Source organism: Dipteris shenzhenensis, chromosome 25 (assembly GCF_047967505.1).
Source record: "Dipteris shenzhenensis isolate YYH24624 ecotype China chromosome 25, Dip_SZ_1.0, whole genome shotgun sequence".
NCBI classification, from domain to species: domain Eukaryota; kingdom Viridiplantae; phylum Streptophyta; class Polypodiopsida; order Gleicheniales; family Dipteridaceae; genus Dipteris; species Dipteris shenzhenensis.
In genome coordinates this window covers 23,178,427-23,202,686 of record NC_141620.1, presented here as the reverse complement: position 1 = coordinate 23,202,686, position 24,260 = coordinate 23,178,427, and the positions used below count along the sequence as shown (strand labels likewise).

At 43.6% G+C, this 24,260-nt stretch overlaps 1 protein-coding gene across 4 annotated transcripts in view; it reads left to right on the top strand.

Annotated features, from left to right (window-relative positions):
- Positions 1-24,260, top strand: part of LOC147885627 (uncharacterized) — a 94,069-nt gene that overhangs the window by 18,530 nt on the left and 51,279 nt on the right. For 3 of the 4 annotated variants that reach the window (XM_087396678.1, XM_087396676.1, XM_087396677.1), the window contains 11 exons: positions 4,115-4,164; positions 4,287-4,376; positions 4,976-5,092; positions 5,292-5,407; positions 5,533-5,667; positions 8,248-8,383; positions 8,949-9,032; positions 9,512-9,565; positions 9,666-9,761; positions 20,679-20,809; positions 20,914-21,021. In XM_087396678.1, the coding sequence (XP_087252804.1) occupies positions 4,115-4,164; positions 4,287-4,376; positions 4,976-5,092; positions 5,292-5,407; positions 5,533-5,667; positions 8,248-8,383; positions 8,949-9,032; positions 9,512-9,565; positions 9,666-9,761; positions 20,679-20,809; positions 20,914-21,021 (1,117 nt within the window). The remainder of the gene's footprint in view (positions 1-4,114; positions 4,165-4,286; positions 4,377-4,975; positions 5,093-5,291; positions 5,408-5,532; positions 5,668-8,247; positions 8,384-8,948; positions 9,033-9,511; positions 9,566-9,665; positions 9,762-20,678; positions 20,810-20,913; positions 21,022-24,260) is intronic. The other variant, XM_087396679.1, reaches the window with a different exon arrangement.

The window sequence follows — 24,260 nt, the reverse complement described above, 5'->3', positions numbered from 1 at the left end:
CAGGTCCACTCTCCCAACTAGACCACTGCATGTAAGAAGAGGCACCCAGTGGTCTACCATGCTCATCCAATATACTGTCATTCCATATGAGTCACTGCCTATCAATCTTTTCGTGAGAGGAAGGGGGAACCCTCCGAAGAGTACTCCTGAAGCTGGCCCATGGTTTTAGGATAGTTGCCATGAGAGGGGAGTAAGGAGATTTGAGACGAGCTGAAGTGGAAGATCCATTTGGTACTATCCATCCAGCCTCCCCGCGAAGATGGTGTGCATGACTGTATGCTGCAAATAAAAAGGTCCTTCCACAGCTCCTACCCAAGCATAAGTCCGCTCACAACCATCTTGCAGAGCAAGGCCCTATATAGGCATCTTTTGTCTCCTGTTCGACGACGAAAACAAGAGAGACTGAGTCTGAGTGTGAAAGACATCAATCAATCCAAGCATCTCTGCCACACTGAAACGAAACAAGAAGGCATCCCAGGCTGCTCTCTCTAGAGAGTGAATGCCACCCTCTTTACCCCCTTTTTCATCAGAAGGCAACTCAACCATGTTGAAGTCACCTCCAATAACCCATGAATCTGCAATTGGGCCAAGGAGAGTACATGATCCTCTCTATTGTTGGAGCCATAAAGGTCCAGAAAGCCAACCTTACGTCCCCCAAGTAAGAGGATAATCCATTGAGCTGTAGAGGGAATGATCACTCCATGTCTAACAACCAAGGGGAAAAAAGACCGTGAAACTAAAATGAATGTACCTCCTCTAGTATCCTAGGCAGATGACCAAAAGGTATGATCTGAAAGAAGTTTTCCTGACTTGGCGCAATCTCTAGCATTCAGTTTGTGCTCCTGAATAAAATGAATATCTATAGGGCCCCTAGTAACACCTGGATGTAGCTGATTGTGAATCAGCTGCCTACTACGACGATGTGTGGTACGTTGCCTAGGCTCTGTATGTTTCAGCTAATGATCCTCATCTATGCAAGGACGTCGGATGAAATATCTTACCCGACCTTGTAACTCAAACAAACCTCTCTTGAGTAGTATCCCTTTTGCTAAGGGAAGGAAAATCACTGGAGAAAGAACCCCTACACGTGCGGAGGGGGATGCCTTGTCAATAGCGATTCCCAAAACAACATTCTCAAAGGTGGAGGGAACAAACTACTACCCCTCAATGTTCACGAAATCTGCCAGTATAGAGAATGAGTTCCAGTGAATCATGCTTGGTTGAGGAGTACAAAGAATGATCGCACTCGAGGATGGTGAGGGTGACAGAGGGGAAACCCCCTTGCCTCTATCAATGGAGGTGGAACAAGGAGCAAAAGAGGCAGGGGTCTGCACCCGAGAGGACTTAGGAGTCTGAAAATCAGAATGAGCATCATCACTGGTCCTATCCCCTGGAGGATCTAGAGTATCTCTAGTGGGGAGTGAAGCATCAAAAGGCCCCTCCTGATCTGCAACTCCTGGGACGTGGGTGGAGTCGTTTCTAGCATCATCCACTCAAGCCTGAGGAGGGTTAGGGGCGGGGGGGTGTCCTGTTGTGAGGAGGGAGGATAAATAATCCTAACCGGTACCCAACGGGGAACAGGTGCGGGCCTAACTGAGGGTCCAAGACCGGTTGCTGCTGAGGGTCCTAGGTAGGCGGTTGAAGTTGAGTGTGACGCTGGAGGTGGCCTGGTAGCGCACGTCCAAGGTGTAAGGCGAGAAGATGGTGCCGAGGGACCAGTGCGAGGAAGGGGGGCACTAGAAGACCACTTGGGCCTTTCCTTCTTCCTTGGGCAATCCTTAGCAAAGTGCCCAAGAGCTTTGTATATCTGGTCCTGCTTACCTGTGATCTCGACTCTCTAGTGAAAGGAGCCATCCGAATGCTGAAGCATATTATGGTCATCCGTGATGTTAAGGTCGAAGACTAGGACCCTAACTTTGGGCACCTCATCAGACCCGACTGCCTCTGCCACTGAAGAGGGCATGCCAGGGAGGGGAGGGGATCTCTGCGACCAAACCAAAAGCGGCTCCAATGGAAGGAAGGAGTCGATGGTAGTCTGAAGGGAGGCGAGGAAACCTGATGAAGAGGGAAAAGATCTAGTTGTTCTCTTGAATAGGATCGAAGCCCAAGGAGAAGCGTGAGAGGAAGATCCTCCTACAGCCTAGCACCCGAGGGTTAGCCTGAAGCACTGTGGCATCGGGTTAGCTTGAAGCATTGTGGCCGCAGACTCCGGAGTATCAAAGACCACTTGGAAGAAATCTCTTCCCAATAAGCGAATGTCGGTGAGATGGGGTGCGAGGTCTCCAAATAACGCTGCGAGCTTCCAATCGTTGGCTTGTAACCTAGAAGGATGGGATCCAAGGATGCAGGCATGGAGAGAAGTAGAGCTTTCAAGCTCTACATCTTTTTTGAGCTGTTGCAACTCGTCTTTAGAACAAATTACTTGTCTTGTTGCCGGTGGAAGTGATCGAGTTTTGACTGAATGGGAAGCCATTCGTCAATCAAGGCGAAAAGGCCGATTTGAACACAATTAAGCTCCGTTTGACCAACAGAGGCTGTTACAGGATATGCTAGAGAGGGCAGAGGGGAAAGGCTAGAGAGGGGAGGGGAAAAGGAGAGAGATTAGGGGGGAAGAGAGAATAGAGGGAGAGAGTAGAGGTAGAGGGTGAGGGAGGTGGTGTAGGGGAGTACAGGTAGAGAGGAGAGGGGAAAGGAGGTGGAGGAGGGGGCTAGGGAGAGGGTGAGGGGCCAAGGTAGAGGAGGTGAGGAGAGGGGAGGTGGGGGAGTAGGAGGGGAGGCAAGGGAAAGGGAGAGGGGGGCGGGCTGAGAGGAGGTAGAGGCAGGGGAGGGGCAGGCCAGGGAGGGGGTAGGGCTGAGAGGAGGTAGAGGCAGGTGAGGGGGCAGCGGGCTGAGAGGACGTAGAGGCAGGGGAGGGGGCAGGCCAGGGAGGGAGGGGGCAGGCTGAGAGGAGAGAGAGGCGAGGGAAGGGGATGGGCTGAGAGAGGCAGGAGATAGGGAAGATGAGGGGCTGACGGGAGGGGAGGGGGAGGGGCAGCAGGGAGTGCAGCAAGGAGGTCGGGGAGGAGCAGCAGATCCAGAAGGATGATCAGCTTCAGGCTAAATGATTCTGAATTGTAGGGGTAACAATTTTGATTTTCTGAAGTTCATAACCAGGCCTTCAGCCTGACTGAAGAGCTCAAGAGTTTGCATTCAGGCTGAAGAGATCAAGAGTTTGCATAAGTGTTTGGAGATCATGATGAGTGTGTTTTGGGAAAAAGGAAAGAGTCATCACCTTAAAGGGTGCAAAAGTATAGATTGAAAAAACAATATTTTTATGTGAATATGACAGTGCCACAAAGTGAACTTTTGATTTGGGAAGAAACTTTTTAGGAAGTAAAATTTTGATTTGGAAAGGATATTTTCATAAAGTAAAGTTTTCATTTGGGAAGGATTTTTGGGCTTAGTCCAAAAACAACACAAAAAGTCCAAAATTAATGAAATAGGTGTTACAAGTACTTATAGGATTGGAGTGCTACATTGCATGCAACTCAATACCACCTAAGTTGAGGTGGGTAAAAAGTATTATGTGCATCAGGTATACTTTGCAAGGTCGATGATGCACTATGCACCGTAAAAAAACATGCACCCAGGTGTGTTATGCGCACAAGTACTTATGAGATGGGAACACCACTTTACATGCAAGTAAATACCACCTATTGTGCTTGTGCAACCAAAACACGACCATGGAGCAGTTAGAGTCCATGTAACTGTTTCATTTGCAGTGAGTCTATCCATGTATAACAGCAAGGGGTGAGTCACTATAGCATACAACAAAGCACACAAAGGGCAGCCTTGTCTGACCAATTTCCTTAACTTCCATGGGGAGGATAATCCTTTACCTAGAATACATCGTGCCATGCTATCTTTATGCATAAGACACTTTTTCCTGACTCTTGCGACGAGCTATGCTGCATGTATAAAAAAAGGATGATTGATACATTGGATGCATTTATCGTTGTAATATCTGAAAGCCTTTCAAGTTACTCCTTGTTAATTGATAACGATATTTGATTTATTAGTGTTTCTATTTGGTCAAGATGAGCTTATGGTTTCTGTTGTTGTTCACATTGTGTAGAGCGGATTGCATCTCTAGAAGGACGAACGGGCCAGACAGTTGTTTCAAAGGTGAATGTTAGCTGTAATTTCTAACGATTGTTTGTAGGAAAAAATGTAGGAATATAAGAGAGGGATGATAATGCCATGTTAGGACCAATGTGAAGGCAATTCTGTTTACATCCTTCTGGCAGGATTGGTCAACGTTCACAACCAATGTTGCAAATTTTGCTCATGCTGCCGTGCCAGCTGCTATGGTGAACAGTGGCTTGAAGTACATGCAGGTATGTCAATGTACGTCATCGAGTTTCTGTTAAATCTTCATCTGTGTTTCACAACCGATGTAGCAAAACTTTGCTCGTGCTGCTCTGCCATCTGCTGTGGTAAACAGTGGCTTGCCCACATCCACATAAAATGTGCTCATGTGCATATGTGTGCGCACACGGACGCATGCCTAGATGCACGCACAGGCATGCAATTGCGTATGCGCGTGCACACACACACACACACACACACACGTGCACACGCATGCCTGCATTGTTATATTTATCAATGTATAAATATGCTTTATGTAAAAGTGTCTACATAGGTGTCAACTGTGGTCAAACACATGTATCTATTATACAGACTTGTGCATACAGACAAGGATGCATTTTTGTAATCACATAAAGAAAAAAAATTATTTGTATGTGATTTGTGTATAGTTTGGTACAAATGTGGTTTGTGTGATTGAGTTTATTTGCAATAAAGTATGCTCATTAGTAAGATACACATTTAGTTATTAGTTTTGATGTTTATGAAGTAACCATGCACAAAGGGTTGATATAGTTTGTCTCTACTCTGCTTGTAATTGCCTTGATTAGCTTTTGGCCTTTTTGTCCAGGCCATCATAAGCCTGTCATTTCAGCAGAGGCTTACAGAGCATCTTCATGAATGTTATCTTAGCAATCGAGTCTATTATGTAGCTTCTGCTCTAGGAGGTCTATCTAATCCAGATCAGGTAAAGTCCATTATTCTTTTGCAGAAGCATTTGCATTGAATTCTGATTTGGTAATTGTCAAAGGTGCCAATATATCGGTTTGCAAGGATGTTTGCAGTAGGTCAATATGTTAAAGGTGCTATTGCATCAGGTTTGCAAGGATATCGCAGCTTAACGTTGGTCAATGTGATGTTAAGTTTTCTGGTTTGTATCTTGGCAGCGCATTACAGAGGATGTGGCAAAGTTTTCGTCTGCAATCAGCGAGCTCTACTCTTACACATTTAAACCTGTTCTCGACATAGTCTTCTTCACCCGATCTTTGGCCAAGACAATTGGGTAGGGATGATATGAAGTTTTAGATAATATGTTGTTTTGTGAAGGCTTTAGTTTTAAGGTATTAAATATCCATTGGAGTTTAATGTGCAGCTCAGCTCATGATGTTCTCTGGTGCTGATTGGCAGGTACAAAGGACAATTTCTGCTGTATGCATATTTTGTTTTTTGCTCCATATTTCTGCGTACAGTAAGCCCACCTCTTGCTCTCATGACAACACAGGAAGCAACTTTATCTGGGAATTTCAGAAATGCCCATCAACGGTAGCTGTCAATATAATTAGTTGTTTGCTTTATCCTTTCAATAAACACTTGTTATTACTGCTTAAAACAGTTTCGAATGGGAAAGAGCTTCTAAGCAGTTTTCTTTGTGCTGCAAGCTTTTGTGGGTTAGTGAGATTTTGGGAGGATGTATAGTAAATTTGAACAGCTGTTGTTGTGATGGCTGCTTCTGTTCTCGGTCCACACCTCAACTTTAGGCATACTAGGTTGATTTAATGGCAAGTCTGAGAATGAGGGGAGTCAAAATATCGTGCAGAATTTGGAAAGTCCAGCTAATATGTATGCTTGTTCGGAAGGTATACATGTATGCTGAATATTGGATTTTTCTTTGTGCTTGTAAGCTTTTGGATACATCTGATTAGGACCAGAAAAATCAAATGGAAATGGCACCAAAGTTTCACTTTGTAATCAAGAAAACATTTGACACTTAAAAAGAGTAATTATCAAGATGGTGAGGTTGAAGATGAAGCAAGGGGAAGGGGGAATCCTATGGTTTATGTACTTGAGAAATGTTGGACATGAACCAGGAAGCAAATTTGCACAAATCTCAGCTGTGTACGACAAGGAGGAAAAGCAATAAGAGTAGAGCATTCCTGGCTGCACAAATCTTGGTCATGTACATAAGAGAATGAAGAAGGGTTGGTCTCATGGCTGTCAAAATCTCACATCTCCCAACTAACTGCAAGACTACCAAAGGTCACTATACGAAACAGGGGGACACATTTGGTGTAGGCAAGTGCATCACCACCCAACCGTAGATCCTGCAAGATCACTCCCGAGCTAGAGGCCAGACAAGCTCGGGCCATAGTTGTTCCAGGTAAGACTGCATGTTCCATTCCATGCAGCTCAATCTGTGCATAGATGTCTTTGGAAGGCCCCACTCCCAAGAACAACCCAAATGTGCCTAAGCTCACACTTACATAGGCACAGGGTATTTAAGGGGTTTCAACCCTAAGACAGCCCCAAACGTACCAAGGGTCCTAACTGTCCTAAGGTTAGGATACATGACCGTAGGTTAACATGACCTTACGATAGATGGAGGGTAACATGACCTCCTTAACACTAGCCATTGTTATGTCCAAACATGAACTGATGGAGTTGGCTCTGAAGAGAATCAGTACATTCTCAAGTGCTATCTTCTTCTAAACAATCCTTCCACACTTATTCTTAAGCTCTGGAACAGTCCTGTTTCTAAGTTGTATAATCCAAAAGACATTTCAGCTCATGGGGCACATAATTGGATAGATCCTCGAGTATGTGTTTATCATCAAAGACCATATTATCTCCAGCACCCAATTTCTCTTTTAGTTTGCTGAGATGAAAGACTGAGTGCATTGAAACGCCATCAAGTAATTGCAACATGTAAGCAATATCATTGATTTATTCAAGGATTCACAAATGGGCCACAAAGGCGAGAAGATGTTTATAAACATGGTCAGTTCTCATTACTGGAGAATATTTTGAGATTTTTAAGTAAAATCATTAGCCCTTTGAGGGGGAATATTTTTTTGCGAGCTTTGCATGCGAGCTTTTGCATTTTTTTGTGAGCTTTTTTGAGTTGTGAATGGGAAAGATATGAAAAAGAACACTAAAAAATATACATTTGTGAGCTTAAGGGTTTTCTTGCTATCTTTATTTGAGCCTCAAAGTAAGGATTTCGTGTAGTGAACAAAAAAGAAATGAAATTGGGGGACCCACGAAGCTCCTTCTACTGGATTCCCTCTGAAACAACTTTCTGCAGCTCGTTGAATTTTTGCTATCCATATGATCAAGGAACGACTAATTAATATGATAGTAAGGATAATTAATGCACGAGTAAAATGTGTAATAATGCATCCAATAAATCATTGATCACCTTATAACCATTATGGATACCAATTGTGGATCGCCTTTATGTCACCATGAGCAAGAATAAACTTGTGTGATGGAGCCCCTAGAGCTCAGCTAGGGATTGTGTTGGTATGGGGCTCCTTTTTTTGTCTTTGTTTAGGACAATTTTCCCCTTCACGTGAAGCTAATAATGATGTCCTTTTAGTATCATTGATTATGATTTTGTTGAAATTATTGATTATTAATAACTACTAAGTATATATGTTCAAACTATTGATATACAATGATGGTTGGCAAAACATTATGTCCATGTGTAGCATGATAAGTTCAAGCTCTTATGAAACACAGTCTGCCCTTCACCTCTGGAGTGCCGACAGAAATCAGTATGAAGACTTTGTATAAGTGGATGCTCAAGTATGTGTGGGTGTGCGGATTTGTATTAGTTGAAGTAGTTTTGTCAGTTTGTGTGGAAATGAACCCATATCTCTTCTTAAAAGGATCTACATGATTATCTTTTGTACGTGTTTTCTTGTGTCCCGGTTGTTTCCATATGCCTGTTTTTCTTGTGCATTTCAGTTTTCTTCTCAGCAAGGGCATTCTGAATCCAGTTAAGTGAAGGTGCTTTGTTTAGGGAGTGTTGTTTTGTGATCTTCTATTTTTCCCTTTTGTTGCTAATAGATCATAGCTTTACAATACGTACTTCTTACAAAGATTCTGTCATTGTTAACACAGTATCGTTTCACATGCTGAAGAAATTGCATTCAACGATCCTCCTGGTGGTGATACAGAACGCGCAATATTGAATGACCATTTGTGGAAATTAATGCGACATTCCCAGCTCTCTTCCTTTCAAAAGTTTATTCAGCAGGTAGCTGTTTGAAAAGTGTGATGGTGTTTACATGAGGCTTGTTTTTGCAGCTTTAGGCAAAGAAGGGCTGTACATTGTGCGAAAGCATACATGAAGTTTAAAATGACCAAGTGGTTAATCATGTGATGCAAAATAGATCATGCTCCAAAACTGAAGGGTTTTGAAAGTTCAAGCGCTAAAAACAGGCGTCTTCTACCTTCTTCATTGAATGTGATGCTTGAAAAACTGTAATAAAGTCAGGCTTTGTATATTCCTTATGAGATGCTAGTTTTCTTCCATTTACTAGTAGTGCAATTATTTCAAAAGGCGTTCATCCAAATTCTGCTCATTACCTGGATTTTGAAGTCAAGTTTCTATTACAGGCAATTAGTACACACATCTTCTGGTATTGGGTCAAGGGAAATGAAATGCCTGATTTTCAAACTCATCTGTATCACTGTAGTAGTTCTGTGTGCTGCTTTCAGAATTTGATAAAGCTTTAAAAATAACATGGCCATTTGATCGTGACAAAGAGAACTTTCATAATTTCCAGAAGCATTTGTTAGAAATTGGTTTATTTTCCCAGGTTGTAGATGGGTACCTTGTAAAATATACGGCTTCTATTGTTGGACTCTGTGTATTCGCAGCACCATTTTACCTCAGCAAGAAGGTATGAGGGTAATTTACTGAGGTTTTTTGATGAATTTAATAATTCTAGGCAAGACTCTTTGCTGTACTCCTAATGAGGGATTCTCCCCCTTTTGCTCTTTGATTAATGTTTTGTTCTCCACCTATTATGATGCATGCAAGTGTATGATACGGAATTTTGAGTGGGCAATGGGTTCTACTTGACAAAAGATCACCCTGAAGATTCTAGCAATAAGAAATGAATGTGGATCCAATTCCTTCCCCTTCTGTCTCAAGAATCAGAGATATTAACCATGTGAAAAAAAACAAAAAAGGAGAGTAATAAGTTTTTCTGTTTTTTCTGTTGTATTCACTCTTTTATAAGACCTCTTCATCTTCATTTTACTCCAGGTTGGTGGTTGATTGACTTTGTCGGGAATTAATGGGATTTAACTCTGTTTATGGATTCATGAGGCATCTTGGTACTCATCTCCTTCTATATTGTCTTATTAAAATGTACAGAGAGATAGCTTGCTGTCCACTGGGGAGTACATTCGTGCTATGCGCCTCATGATGGTGAGAGTTGGAAAATATCTCTCCTTTTGGAAAAACTTATTCTATAGTCGTATCTCTTACATGCATTAGATATATTAGCTGACAAATTGTTGGACTTCAGAACACCTCTGGTGCTATTGGTCAGCTGGTCTTGATCTACAAAAGAGTGACATCTCTTGCTGGCTACACATCCCGGGTCTCGGAACTGCTAGAGTCTGTGAGTGCTTGGGATTTCATTTAGAAATTTTCATTGGGTGTTGCTCGATGCATAGAGATTGATGGTTTATAGTTTTCCATTGTGATTTCTGTATAGTAATGATTCCAACTTCGCACGGCTTTATTTGGGCTTATGCTTGAGAAGAAACATCACAAGGTTGACGCATTGCATAATACTTCCATGCGAGACTTATTGAAAACGATGATGGATTTTATAACAGCCAGCATTAGCATTATCAACTTTATTATCCTTCCCTTTATCATACTGATATCCATATGGACTTTGTGCATGAATTTTGCTGTCCACCTTGCTTGTTGGCCACTCAAATCAGGTTGTTTACAGAATTATCATGGTTGACATTGACATAAAGATTTGCACCATAAAATAATGCCTCCATGCTTTCAAAGCATGCATCAGGGCATACAATTTGTGCTCATGAGTTGGCCAAATTTTCCAACAAGGTGAATACTTCTTGCTTTCAAAGGTGATTGGCCTCCCTTCTTGTAGCAGAACCGCTCCTACTGCCTGCAATGCCACTTGTGCATCAGTTTCTAGGAAAATTAGTTTCTGGGGATCAACAATCTTTAACACAGGTTCTTGAGCTACTGCTCATCAAGGATTTCTTGTTGATTTTTCCCCTAAATGTAAGGTACTTGTATGAGGTCAACTCAATCAACGGAGAGACAATATCAGAGAACACTCTTGTACGAAGTTTGCTTCTTCCGACGTAGTAGGCGGTGTATCGTCTGTGCCTCATTCAGAGGTGATGCTTCTCTCAATCTGAATTGACGGTGTGGATCCTTGCACTCATCATCATACCAACTGATGCGGGGTACTGAACCGAAAAGCGGCGGGCGAGTGGAGCCAATGGTGTGTGTGAAGGCATGTAGGGCGGCCTCATGAAGGAGTAGGTGATCAAAGTGGCTTGATTTTCTGGATGTCCTCGAGATCTGTGACTAAAGTGGAAAGCCATGCGGGGAAAGGCTTTGGTCAAAGTGGATGTCATGATCTGTAGTGTGTGTGGGAAGTATCGTAGTGTGCGTCGTGTGGTCGGGGATGGATATACTAAAGAGAAGATAGGTGTGGTCAGCCCTTGGTGGTGGTGTGAAGACGTAATATGTGAGGCGAAGGCAAGGGATCCTATGAAGTAGTCAACTTCGCTAGAGCTCCCCCTGCGTGAAAAGCAAGTGAATCCCCCAAGGAAGGCCATTGGTCCAAACCATTATAAATGACAAGGTCATGTTTCCTTCCCATGTCCAAGAAAGCATGCCCGTAAGATATGATCGGGGCTTGTCTATCTACGGATACTCCGGATATTCCTACCTCATCTAGGTCAATATATGGCAATAAAATAGACCCATGTCGAAAATCTAGAAGTGATACCGTCCTTGCGTTGAAGTCCCCAACAAGAAAGTCCTACGGCTTGAGAAATCCATGATGTCTGTATGCAGGGCTGTGTACGGCGCCTCCTCACGTAGATCTCTAGCAAAGTGTGAGGTCTCAGGGGGGAGGTAGCATACTACAATTGAGAGGTCTTGTTGAGAGGAGCATCGTATCCGAATGCATAGAAATCTCGAATATATGAGGTCTTGGGGGGGAGTAGCATACTATGATGGAGATGGAGGGTTCCTATTGAGAGGGGCATCATATCCGAAATCTTGAATGTGTGTCATGCCTCATGTAAGGACACATAGGGGGTACTACAGAGGTCGGACTAGCAGGGCATGTCGGGGCCGATATTGATGTCGATGCCGATGCTAAAGCTGGTGGTGGTGTTGTTGCTGATGACGACGATGATGCTGCTGCCTTGGATGGTGATGATGACAACAAGGATGTTGAGGCTAAGGCTGTTGTGCTGCTAGTTTCCACACTCCCGCTGTACTATTCATATGCAAACCACTTCGATTGTGGCAGTTGTTGATATCATCGGACCCCACTTGTCCTTTGGGCTGTTGTTTGAGTGGCTGGTTTTTTGGCTTCTCTTCTTTCTCCTATCGTTTTGTGATATCGTCGATCTTTTTTTTTTTGGGGCAATTTAATATAAGTTACGAGGGGAGAGGGGCTCAATGCCCTTCTCCCCCATCATTTTTGCAGGAGCACAATGGCGGGCCTCTTGAAGGGGCTTTTCTTGGCAAGGAAGGGGGCTGGAAATGGTTAAGGTGGGGGTTGTGGAGAAGGCAGTTGGGAAAGGATGAGGGGAGGTGTGTGTGTGTGTTTTTTTTGGGGGGGGGGGCCGGAATGCAATGGAATGCAAAGGCAGGAAAAGAAAAAGAAAAAGGGAAAACAGGGGAGGTGTGTGTGGCTGGGTGGGCCGAATGTTGGGGTTGGTGGGTCGAGGCCGGGTGGGTTTGGGGGGGTGAGCGTGGGCTGGGGGCGGGTTAGCAGCTAAGGGGGGGCTCAGCTAATGTTGACGACCTGGAAGCTCATAATACAAAGGGCATCTAAAAGCGAACTGTTCCTTTGATCTCCTATAGATCACATAGAGTGCAAATGTCTCTTTAGGTATGGCCTCAACCCATCCAGTCTCAATGCATAGCCGGTGTGCAACACAATTGCCCGATCGATATCCTCAAAGAGTGGGGGAGGTGGATTTGTGTGTAGCGTTGTGGAAAGAAGAACTCCTCCTTTAATTTTAAGCAATGGTCTCTATAGAAGCTGAGCTTCACAGGAAGCTTGCTAAAGGCTAACCAGGTTCTAAACACTTTGGGATAACCTTGTTAGCCTCATTGTAAGTGAGTAGAACAAAAGGGGCCTCAAAGCTATGCGAAAAGGGGGGCAGTACGTCCCTTTGGAGTCCCAGAATCTCAAGCCATCTGCTTGTATGGGCATACCAACACCTCTGAGTGCCCCAAGTGCTAATGTCATGGATGAGGATAAAGCCAACCATGGTAACCAGCGTTAACCTAAGGTCGAGGAACCATAGTCCCCGACTTGGTAGAGGTATGGAACCACCGTGTCAAGCTGTAGTGGGGATGCCCCATATTGGTGTGGGATTGACGGCTTATGTATGATCATCCGTGACTACAAGAGAACCCAGAGCTTCTCTACTCTGGCCCAGCCCAGTCTACCTTTGAAAGATCAAGCACCTAGCAAGGACTGCCATATATGCCCGCTAGGAAGACCAAATAGTCAAAGAGAAGAGACTTGATTCAAGATCCTAGAAATAAGAATGAAAGCACTGTCGCTAAGCTCTAGCACATGTAGCAAAACCCCTGCTTAGCCAGGCTTGCATCACTGGTTACATCATGATAATCGAGCAAGAGAAAAGAACCCCACATTTATGTGTATGATGCGACGACCTCTACACATAATCCGTTTGACTGAACTTCTCTTCGTGCATGGCTGCCCGAGATGTGTTGAAGACCATAATCTTGGGTTTTACCAAGGTCGACCTTTGGATCACGTGTCTCGCAAAAGGTATGGAGTGCATGCAAGTGTCGTTGGAGGTCCTCAATTGAAGAGGAGAGTAAGACCACATCGTCTGCATAGAGGAGAATCTAGATCAAAGGAGCTGGCGGCATGCCCCTCCTAGTGTCTCGATGAAGGTCTCAAGCTCATTGATATATAGACCAAATATGGTTGGTGATAGTGACAACCTTGTTTGAACCTGTTACTGCTCCTGATCTCCTCTGTCCAACCCTGTAGCTATTCAAACCCGGCAATGGACCCTCTCATAGAATGCCATGTTTGCCCAAATTATCTTGTTTATCCTAGATCCTGTAAGCGTCTTATGAGGAGAACTCTAAAAGCCTTTAGAAAATCCACAAAGCAGCAATAAAGCCTCTGTCTCTATGCTTTGGCGTCCTCAATGACACCTTTGAGTGTGAGGATGTGATCTTAAGTTGCATGATCAGTCCGGAAGCCTGCTTGTCCACCATCAACTCAGACTCCTTGGATCTCTGCAAACTTGCTAACCGGTGTGTGAGCATTGATCCATAGATCTTGGAGATGACATGCCCAATCATAATGGTTCTGTAGTTTTTGGGGCTCATGGGATTCCCTACCTTGTGAATACGAGTGATGGTGTTAAGGGTCCAAGTGTGGGGGAAACTGGTGCAAACCACTTTGTATAGTACTTAGTCCATATATAATGTATTGAGTACGTACTCCCTCATGATCTTTGGTTTGGCCTCGTGGACAAAGAAGATAGGTCAGCTCCTGGTGCTGGTGGAGAGACAGAGAAGTTAGTGATATGCGGGGTGAAGGCAGGGGGCACCATGAGGTAGTCAACTATCCCTCCCCCCCCGTTGTGAAAGCAAGTTAATCCACCCAAGGAAGCCATCAGTTTAGACAATTGTAAATGACATAATGTATCCTACCCATATCTAGGAAAGCACGCTTGTAAGATGATGTGACCAAGGCTCGCTTGTTTGCGAATACTTAGAATACCCCTGCATCATCTAGATCAATATCTAGCAATAAAATAGAGTTATCTCAAACATCTAGAAGTGATACCTGACGCTTACCCATCCTCACATTGAAATCCCCAACAAGGAGAACTTTGCCATGGCTCAAGAAATCCGTACGTCCAGTCAGCCTTCCACCCTCGATTGACGAATGACGACCCATTTAATCAATCCTAGATCACTTCCACCAGCCGTGAGGAGGTGTACCTTTTCAAAAGATGAGTTGTTGCAATTGCAAAAGGATGTAGAGTTTGAGAGTTCCACCACCCTCTTTGCACGCATTCATGGGTCCCACACTTCTAGATCACAGGCGGTGCTTGTGTTCTTACCTTCGGACCTCACCTCGTGCCTCTCTAATATTCGACTTTTGGGGCGAGGCTTCTTTCAGGTGGCCTTTGACTCTCCTAGAGCCGCGAGCCCAGTGCTCAAGGCTAGCCCATTAATGGCTCTCTTTTTGTCAAGATCATGGGTAGACAAGTGTAGTGCCGGAGATGTAGAACGCTTGGGCATTTTACTAGAGATTGCCCAAAGAAGAAGAAAAGGCCCAAGAAATACATTGTACGAGGGGTTTCCACCTCGAATCACTTTCCATTGGTTATGATGGTTTTTGAGCCTCATTTGAGACGCCGCTCTTCGTAGACAAGATGTTTTGCATATTTGTGTGTCTCATTTGCAGGGTGGAGTGCCATCTCCTTCACATGTGGTAGCAACCCTTTCTAGTATTAGTGATTTTTATCATATTGTCGCTGGTACTAAAGGACGGGAGATTCTTAGATGGGAGGTTGGCCTCAGACAATAGTTAGCATCCCCGTAGAGGGAAGAGTAACAAAGGCCTACAAATGCTTGGATTCAGGATCGCCTTGCTGTTATAGCGAGGGGCTCATCAACACGCTTTGTTAGATCAGAGAGCAAAGTATATCTTTCATGCATGAGAGTTGTTTTGGATTTAGATGGAGGGGAAAACACTTTCTCTACTCTTGGCCTGAGTCTTGGCCTGAGACATGGTAGAGAAAGTGTTTCTCAGCTTATTGACTTAGGTTGGGTTTTGCAATCAGATCCTCATGTTGTCTTACGCATAACTACAGATTTGTATGCCTCATCCCTTAGTAGACCCTGACACACCTGCGAGAGATGATGCCAGATATAGAGGTTGGCAAGGTATTCCAACATTGGTGAAATCAAACATGAGAGTCTCACTTGATGCACCCTTCACCAATTTGTAATTTAGAGCTACACTTCTTGCCCTTCACAAGGGCAAGTCCCCCAGATGGGTTGACAACCTTGTTTGAATTGTTTTTTGGGACATGATTGGGGATCACCTTACCTCAGCCCTGTAGGGCGTTTGGTACTTCGTTAATATGTCCGATTCAATTACAAAGGGTTTCATTTCATTTGTTCTACAAGGGGGTTGCTGAAAGTTGAAAGGGAGGCCAATCAATTTATGGGAACTTTTTATGAGATTTTGGCCAAAGCTATCAGTCTGTGTTTGCAGCCCATTCTTCTAGATCTCATTCATGACACGCAGAAGGGCTTCGTGCATGGGAAAAGCATGCGTGATAATTGTATTCTCATTTTGGGAGAGATTCACATTGGGCTATGCAGAGTGGCTAGACGCTTGCCATTCTACTCTTGGATTTCGAGAACAGCAAGTGCACACATTAATTGAAATAGATCCAATGGCTTTTGAATTAGTGATGAGAACACTCGAGATTGGGGGGATTGATCTCGGTTTCACTTGGATTCAAAGGGGTGCTTCGATCAATACTTGCATTGCCAGTTCGGTGTGGGCATCTCTCCTTCGAAACAATTTGCTCATATGTTAGAGAGTATCGAGAGCAAACTCTTTTCTTGGAGTTCAGTCAAACATGGCCTTGCTTCCCTAGTGGTTGTGGCCAACTAGGTACTAGTGGCCATTGCATGGTTTGTTTTCTCTTGTTGGTGCCCTTTTAGGGATTGCAATTTGCATCACTCCTCTCAAAAGGCTGATATTTCTATAGAGACTAGATGGTTCGGCATACACCAAAGCCAGGGTAGAGTGAGAGACCTTGATCCTCCCCAAGCGAGAAGGGGGCCTCAGTACTGCAGATCTAGACTTGCAGAGTAGGGCCTTATTATGCAAGGTGGTGGTCAGAGGCTTTTGCCAGGAAAGGAGCCTTGCAGGGTTTTTTTTCATTGGATGCATACAATTGTGTTGTTCTTCCACGGGTGGAGATTGGATGGATAGAACTAGGTGGATCTTCACCTCAGCCCATCTCAAGGCTCCCTCCTTTGAGGTACATGAGTCCTCTTAGGCTCTCTCGGCTCGACGACCATTTGGTTGAGTCATGCTCTCTGGATGATGTTCCTGATACTCCTTACTGGCCTACACATGCCTCTGTGAATACTTCCTCGGAGATTCCGGTGAGCATATTAGTATGGCATATTTGGAGATCTCTATGCATAGAGGCCTTGGATGGTTCCTAGGTCCACTTTGCACACACATTGGCTAGTATTTGGATAGATAATGTACACACCTTGATGGCCATTTGGGTGAGCATGCAAGGATCTTTCCGGGCAGCCTCTACCAGGAGGATTGTTTCCCTTAGGGAGTGGAGTGGCTCCCGTTTTTTGTTAGAGTCCTCCGTAGGCTTGAGTTGGCACTTTTAGACCAACCTTGGATTTTTCCTAGCTCTTTTGCATGAACTTGGTTTTTAACTTTTAGGGTGTTTTTTCTCATGCCTCCCACGATTATTACTTCTTCCATGAGAATTTCTCTTGGAGCTTCGTTAACTAGGTCCTTGCAGACGCAATAAGGACATGTTGGAGTGGTATCCACCCCATGATCAACGTGCTCTAGAACCAAGTTCATAATTAATAGAAGTCTTTTATTTTGGGGAAAAAAAAGCTATTGCCACACAGATGGAAAACAAGGCGCTTTACATTTCACATCACTGGTGAAGGGCCACAACCATGGTGCGCATTCAACCTCTTTCTTCCACTCCCCTTACACAACTCGCTTGTTTTGGCTGTTGCCAAGACTTAGCGGTGCCAGTCCCTTCTCCATTTGGGTTGTCCTCTCCTTCCTTACCCTCTTCCTTCTCACGTGGGTTGTCCCTCTCACACCCTCTCCCTTTTTCATTCGGGTTGTCCTTTCCACTCCCTCTGGCTGTTCCAATTTCTACCATTTTCTTCTTTTCAAGTTCTATGACGGTACCAGGGGAGGCTTTTTGTTGACTCTAGGAGCACATAATAGAAAAGTTGACCACTTTGTAGAGCAGTTCTCACGGAAGCATCCTTGACACCCACCACCATCCGGATATTTCTTTCCTTGGAGGACATACAGGAGTTAGAGCTCATTGTACAGGAAACTCTAGGATTGTGTAGATAGGATGCCATGTTCTTGATTAGTTCTCAAATAAGTCTAGCACGGGAAGAAGACCACATTCAAGATCTCCCCCTCTATGTGAGAGGAATCTTCCTACTCCAACTTACCTTTGCTGAGATCACTCAACTCCTATTACAATGAAGCCCGAATTTGTTTGGTTTGCACTTGGTTTTTATTATTGGATGAGTTTGTAGACTATATGGGTACTTTGTCAGAGATTGCCCGAAAGAGGAAATGAGGCCTGAAAAGAGAAAGAATAACATTTCTTCCTTGGATCGACAAGTTTCTTCTACTACTCATGCACCTCTATGATAGAGGTGGTTACAAGGGTGGGATGGTCGATTTGTAGCTATAGATCTAGTACATCAAGGTCCCCATGATTCCGGCCAGTCAAAACCATCTTAGCCTTAGTAGTAGGCTCTTTCTTCCACCGTAGTACAAGCGCTTCTTTTAGGATTAGGACGTCCCTCGGACCCTTGCCCAAGGACTCATCCTATCAGTATTCCTACAAAAGTCTCTATTTACATGACAGGGCTGCCACTCTTTCTTAGGTTGTGTCTTGGATGGCCACTCCCTTTCAACTTGTGCAATATAATGCCCTTACTTCCTTAACCGATTGTGGGAAATCTATGGATATTATTATTTTGACCCTCGCATCCCCTTGTTGTTATGTAGTATTGAATGGTAAGCCTCTATCACCTTCTAGTGGACAGCAGCAACAGGTTGTTATTCTTTCTCTAGTCAATTTTCGGGAAGATGCTTGAACTACTAGATCAAGTAATTCCAGGCTGCTTCTTCACGTTGACGAGGATACATATATACAAGGTATATATGCATATACGTGTATTCCAATCACCGTGGCAGACAGCTGATGTGTAATTAGCTTCATCCAGATGTTTCCAAGGGACCCATCGATATTCTTTTTATCCAAAAACACACATTGGATGATAGGGATTGTAGGAAGTCAAGTAAATTATGTTTTGGTCATACTTTTTGGTTTGCTGACTTAGGTACTAGAGGAGGGACATGCATTTCAGTTTCAGCTCCCTCTTATGGTTCACCATGGTATTATTGCTCCATCTAGAGCTTAGTGGATCGTCCTTTTGATTGATGGGGCCAAGATTGGCTTTCTTAATATCTAGGCCCCTAACAGTAGGGGGGATTAGGTTTTTTTTTGGAAAGAGTTGCTCTCTTGGGCCCCCAAAGCTAATTCTTGGATCACTGGAGGGTGCATCACCATGATGAAGTTACCCACATATCAATGAGGGGGAAGATGTGGCATTGTCTTTTGAGAGTGCTTCTTGGAATGCATCGATATTTGAATTCATGGTAGAGATTGTTGGATTGATGATGCCCATGCCTTGTTACCATCTTCGCTTCTTTTTTTTTTTTGGTCAAATAGGAGACGTTCGATGTGCATCCATATAAATTGTAAGTTGATGATTGGATTTGGATAGAGGCTGCACTGTTTATTTTATCCTTGGGCTTTCTAATTTTACCATTGTCTGATGGTTCTTACTATTTTTGAGCCACACACTACTTGTGGCTCAACTAGTGTCAAGGTTCCATAGGTTTTCTATAAGAGGAGTTGTCAGTGGTGGTTGTCCATATTTGGAAGTCTTATATGCAGGATGGTGTGTGTCTTCTCTTGCTTTGGCAATGGCTCTTCTTCATACTCGCGAATTCCATCCCTCTGTTGCCAGGACCAGGAGACAGGATGTCCTTGGACAGGAGATTTCCATCCGTCAGTAGGTAGGAGCCCCACATGGGAAGAGCAGAAGAGACCATTAGATGCTTGGGTTCATGAGCAGCAGGGGCTCATTAACAGTCGCTTTATGGACCAAAAGTTTGAGTTCTGTCACGGTGTGCGCGAGTCATTTTGGATTTAGATGGAAGATCGAGTTATACACTTTCCTCAGCTCTTGGTACTCAACATGGGCAGAGAAACTGTTTCTCTGACAGTATTTTATAGTCAGATCCACAGACTCTCGTGCAGATTGCTACAGTTACTATGCCTCCCTTATCACAATACACCCTGACACACCTAAGAGAGAGAGTGCGAAGTTGAGGGTTTGGAAGATTGTTCCCTTCTTTGTGACTCTGGATATGAGGATCTCATCACCTCACTTGGTGCACCATTCACCAACACAAAATTCAGGACTGCATCATTTGTGTTGCATAAGGGTAAATGCCTGGGCTCATATGGAGTGATCCCCTCCTTTATTGCCTTTTGGGAGGACATTGGTGATCATGTTACTCCAGCTTTGCAGAGAAGAAGGGATGTTGGATTTATTCCTTCATCAATTACCGTGGGTCTCGTCCTAAAGAGGGGTGCATAAATTTGATCACACACTAGAGGTCAATCACACTTTTGGGCATAACTTATGCAATTTTAGGGAAGGCAATCAGCCTACATTTGCAGTACAATCTAATTCAATTCATTAAATGTAGACCGTCTTTGTGCATAGCCGTAGTATTTTTGATAATGGCTTCTGTTTGTAGGAGGCCTCAAAGTAGGCCAAAAATAGCAGATAGGACCTAGCTATCTACTTCTTTATTTTGAGAAAGTTTATGACAAAGTAGATTGTGGGAATCTTGGAGGGTGTGTTGCTGTATTTTGGCTTTTTGGACTCTTGGATTAGAGGGTTATCCTCTCTCTATAGATCATCCCACAGTTAGATTTCTTGTCAGGGTTCCAGATGGGACACATTTCAGATTTTCAGATCAGTCCAGCAGGGATGCCTGCTTGCTCCTCTTCTGTATATAGTCTTCCAACCTTGGTTTGAGACTCCTGATTAGGGAGCATGAGGAGCTTCTGGATAGTGATCCTATGGATGACATGGCTGCCTTTTTGAATGCCTCTACTCTGTAAGGATAGGATGGCAATTCTGGCTGATGTACATTTGCATTTTTAAATTGTATTACTGTATCATTGGGAAATTAAATTTCCTTAAATTATAAGTATTTTATGCAAAAATATCCATGCCTCAATAATTGTGTCTGGTTCTACCACATGGTCCCTATTTGTTTAATGATGATTGCTTCCCAGAATTTTAGTCTGGCAATATTAAGACTTATGATTTGAAGCATAGAGCAGCATTTTTATATGTCAACAACAATTCATGGTATTTTTCCTTTTGTTATTAGGTGAAACAACTCAGCACAAGAGACAGACGTGTGCACTCAAGTCTACATGGAGAAGCCAATCTTGCATTAGCTTCTAATACAGATGGCATCCTGTATGCATCACCACAGATCACATTCAGTGACAAGATAGAGTGGGTCCTTTTTGGTTGTAATATAAATAGGGCCAGTAGCATGAGGATCTTGCTTTGTTTCATTAATTGTGAGAAAAAACTAAATGGTTTATTTACACTTACAGATTCCAAAATGTTACCTTGTACTCACCAGATGGGACATTGCTGGTACGAGAACTCAGTTTTGAGGTTGTACCAGGTCAATCAGTGATCATCATGGGCCCCAATGGAAGGTAAAATGGAGCTTCTAGTTTCTTCTTCATCTGCTGCACTTGTTGGTACCCCTGTGCCTTTTAGAAAGATCGAAGTGTAGTTGAATTTGGCTAGAAATGATTCAGCTGCAACAGAGCCGTTCTGCCCATGTTATGTGGGCTAATGGTACTCTTAGCAAGCTGATAAGCAAAGCAACCCTCCGGAAAATGCACTCCCCCCCCGCCCCCCCCCAGCCCCCCCTCTCTCTCTCTCTCTCTCTCTCTCTCTCTCTCTCTCTCTCTCTCTCCATTGCATTGCATCGACTGTTGGGGGCTATAGTGGCTTAATTTAAATTGATAACAGAGTTCATGAATCTGGAGCTGGATGTTTGCTCTCTTGCTGCATAGCTGGACTCCATCGACAGCTCAAATCTTATTTCAGCTCCAGCCCATTTATTATGCTGCCCAACACAGTCCATAGACAGCTAAGGAATCCTGGACGTTTCCAAAGAGAAGCCCACATGAGGTTTTCACCCCTCCAGCCCATCTCAGTTTAGATTTAGTCCATTTCAGTCATGCAAGATACCAATCTCGGTTGAGAGACAGCTAAGGACTGCTGTTCCAAAGAGAAGCCCACACCAAGAGGGGTAAAATTCCAGAAAATCTCTCATTTACAAACGCTGGCACCAATACAGCTTCCAAGAACAAGGCAAAATGAACACATTTTACTTCTTCAACATCAAGCAGCACTGCTTGTAAAGGAAACTATGGAGATTGAGATTAAGCTCAAGAGCTTGAAAGGAGAATTAGGAGAGAACCATCAAGGATAGTAATCCCTTGACAATTCTTTTTGCTTAGTAAAAGACCCAAGGAGCTTCCGAAATGAAGGAAGCATAATTCGACTGCTTAAGAGAGGCCAATGCTAATCTGAAAAAGGACATCAAAGGAGAAGGGTGCAAAACGTTGGAATGAATGTGCTTTTTCTCTCTCTGTGGAATCTACTGCAAAACACACACACACACACACTCTCTCTCTACAAACACACTAGGGCCCAGGACAATCGTTAGGCTGGACCCTCCCGAAGAATCTGAGTACATAGTTCAGCGTAGAGCTGTCTGTCTGAAATTCAAAACGTGAAAGGTTTTACAAAGAGCTTCAAGCTCATTCCAAAATGTCAACATGGCACTTGTCAATAATCTGGACTAAATCCTATTACATGCCTCTAAGGGCAATTTCTGGGGTCTTCGTAGCACTTGGTCACGCGGATGGCCTTCGAAATGCTTACTACGCTCCAAATTGTTTGGGTCTTCAGCCCCTCATAGTATCTTTAACAATTAATTAAAGCGCACCACCATGGCACCCATCAATTGTTAGTGCTTTGCATGCAAATAATAGACTGTAGACTAATCCTAGTCACCGTGGGCATCCCCACTGAACACATGTGCACACATAACAAATATATATATATCTATATATATTCTCTGGTTGACCGGAGTCAACGCTCTTGATCATAATTAAGGGGGCTTTGACCAATGGTCGAGGCGCCTTAATTATGGCCAAGTCTCTCCAACCGAGCTGGCACATCCGCCGAAGCTCGCACATCTTGGTTAACTGTAGTTAACCCTCTTGGCGCATGCCAAGTCTCATTGACCGAAGTCAACACTCTCTGACCGTAGTCAGCTCTGTGGTTCTTTGGTTAAACACAGTTAACCCTCTTGGTAATAAACCAAGTCTCCCCAACCGAAATCAGGCTTACTTGACTAGAGTCAAGTATCTTTGATTATAGTCAATTCTTTGACCATTAAAAGAACTCTTTTGACCAGAATTAACTCAAATGGAAAACTCTTTAATTATGATCAAATAGATGGTCAACTCAATACTTTGACTTTAGAATATCACCAGGATATTTACAGCTTGGTGACAAGCGGAACAAAGGACCAGGAAAGCCTTAGCTTTCTTTTTTCTCATGAAAGACTTCTAGTAAGTATGCAAAAATCCCCAAGAGCAGAGTGCTTGAGGCAAGAGTACCATAGATAGCATGAGGAAAAACACCGGAGAGGGTGAAGCCTTCTTAACAAGAAGTCCCCGTAAAGATCTAGGACTGGATATTGAAAGTGCCACCTCAAACCTTTAGTGACCTCTAAGAAGAAGGGGCACTCTCCACTTCTTGAGGAAATAGTCTTGGTGCATATGTCCACTGAGGCATTTGCAGGTCTAAAAGGACAAGAAAGAACAACATCAGAGAGCATAGCTCAACCAAATGATGTTGAACCAAAAAAGCCGAAGAGGATCTATGCATCTCATAGAACACTTGAGGCCCACAACTATGGCTTGTCTGCAATCCTGAAGGCAGTGTTGAATGAACTCCTCAGCAAATAGGCCTGTCCCCAACTTGACCTCTAGTGATTTACTGCAATCCCTCCATGAATAGAAAACCAAAAGAGAAATAGTGTTTTTACTATTTCTGGGAGACTTCTCAAGCCTTCTCCCAAAAAACCTATGCAAATCAAGCAGGAATCTGTAACTCCTTCTAGTGAGAGGCTTTGGAGGGCTTCCAACCCCTAACATTGTGCTGAAACCTCTTGGCATTGCTAATAGTATAATGGAAGAATGGGAGGCTCTTCTCATTGTTTCCTGCATGAATCCACTCCCACTCCTTGCGATCCCACAGCAAGTACTTTATGGCTCTTGTAAAGCCAAATCCTCCAGGAATAGGTGAAGTCTTTCTTTTCACTACCATGGTGATAATTAGCTGGAAACCACCACTTGTTCTAGGCTTAACTATCTTGGTTGTTGTCCTAGGTAGCTGAGTGCTTCTCTTCTATACAAACCTCTTCACAAATACAGATTTCTTTAGCTACTCATACTGAGCCATAGGATACACAAAACCACGGGCTCTGATTCTCATCATAGTTCAATGCAATGACTATTGCATCATCCTTGTCCAGAGATTCCGGTTCAATTGAAGGGATGTCATTTCTCAAGTTTTTGAGAAAATCAAGCAAATCTCCATCAACTGTGTATCTGCATATTTTTCTCTTACCTCCATGTTTATGCAATCGTTTAAGATAAAGATATAATGATCCTGAAATCTTCACCACAATTTATCTGAACTTACATTTTTGTCTGCTATTGACAAAATTCTGTTTGAGATACCTATATTCATCCCACACTTTTGATGCTTCATCAAGAGTTACGAAATGTTTTTTAAACTCCATGTTGACGTTCCTTTAAGTAACAGAAGTGACACTGTTCTTTTGTTGATTGATCCATTCACTGCC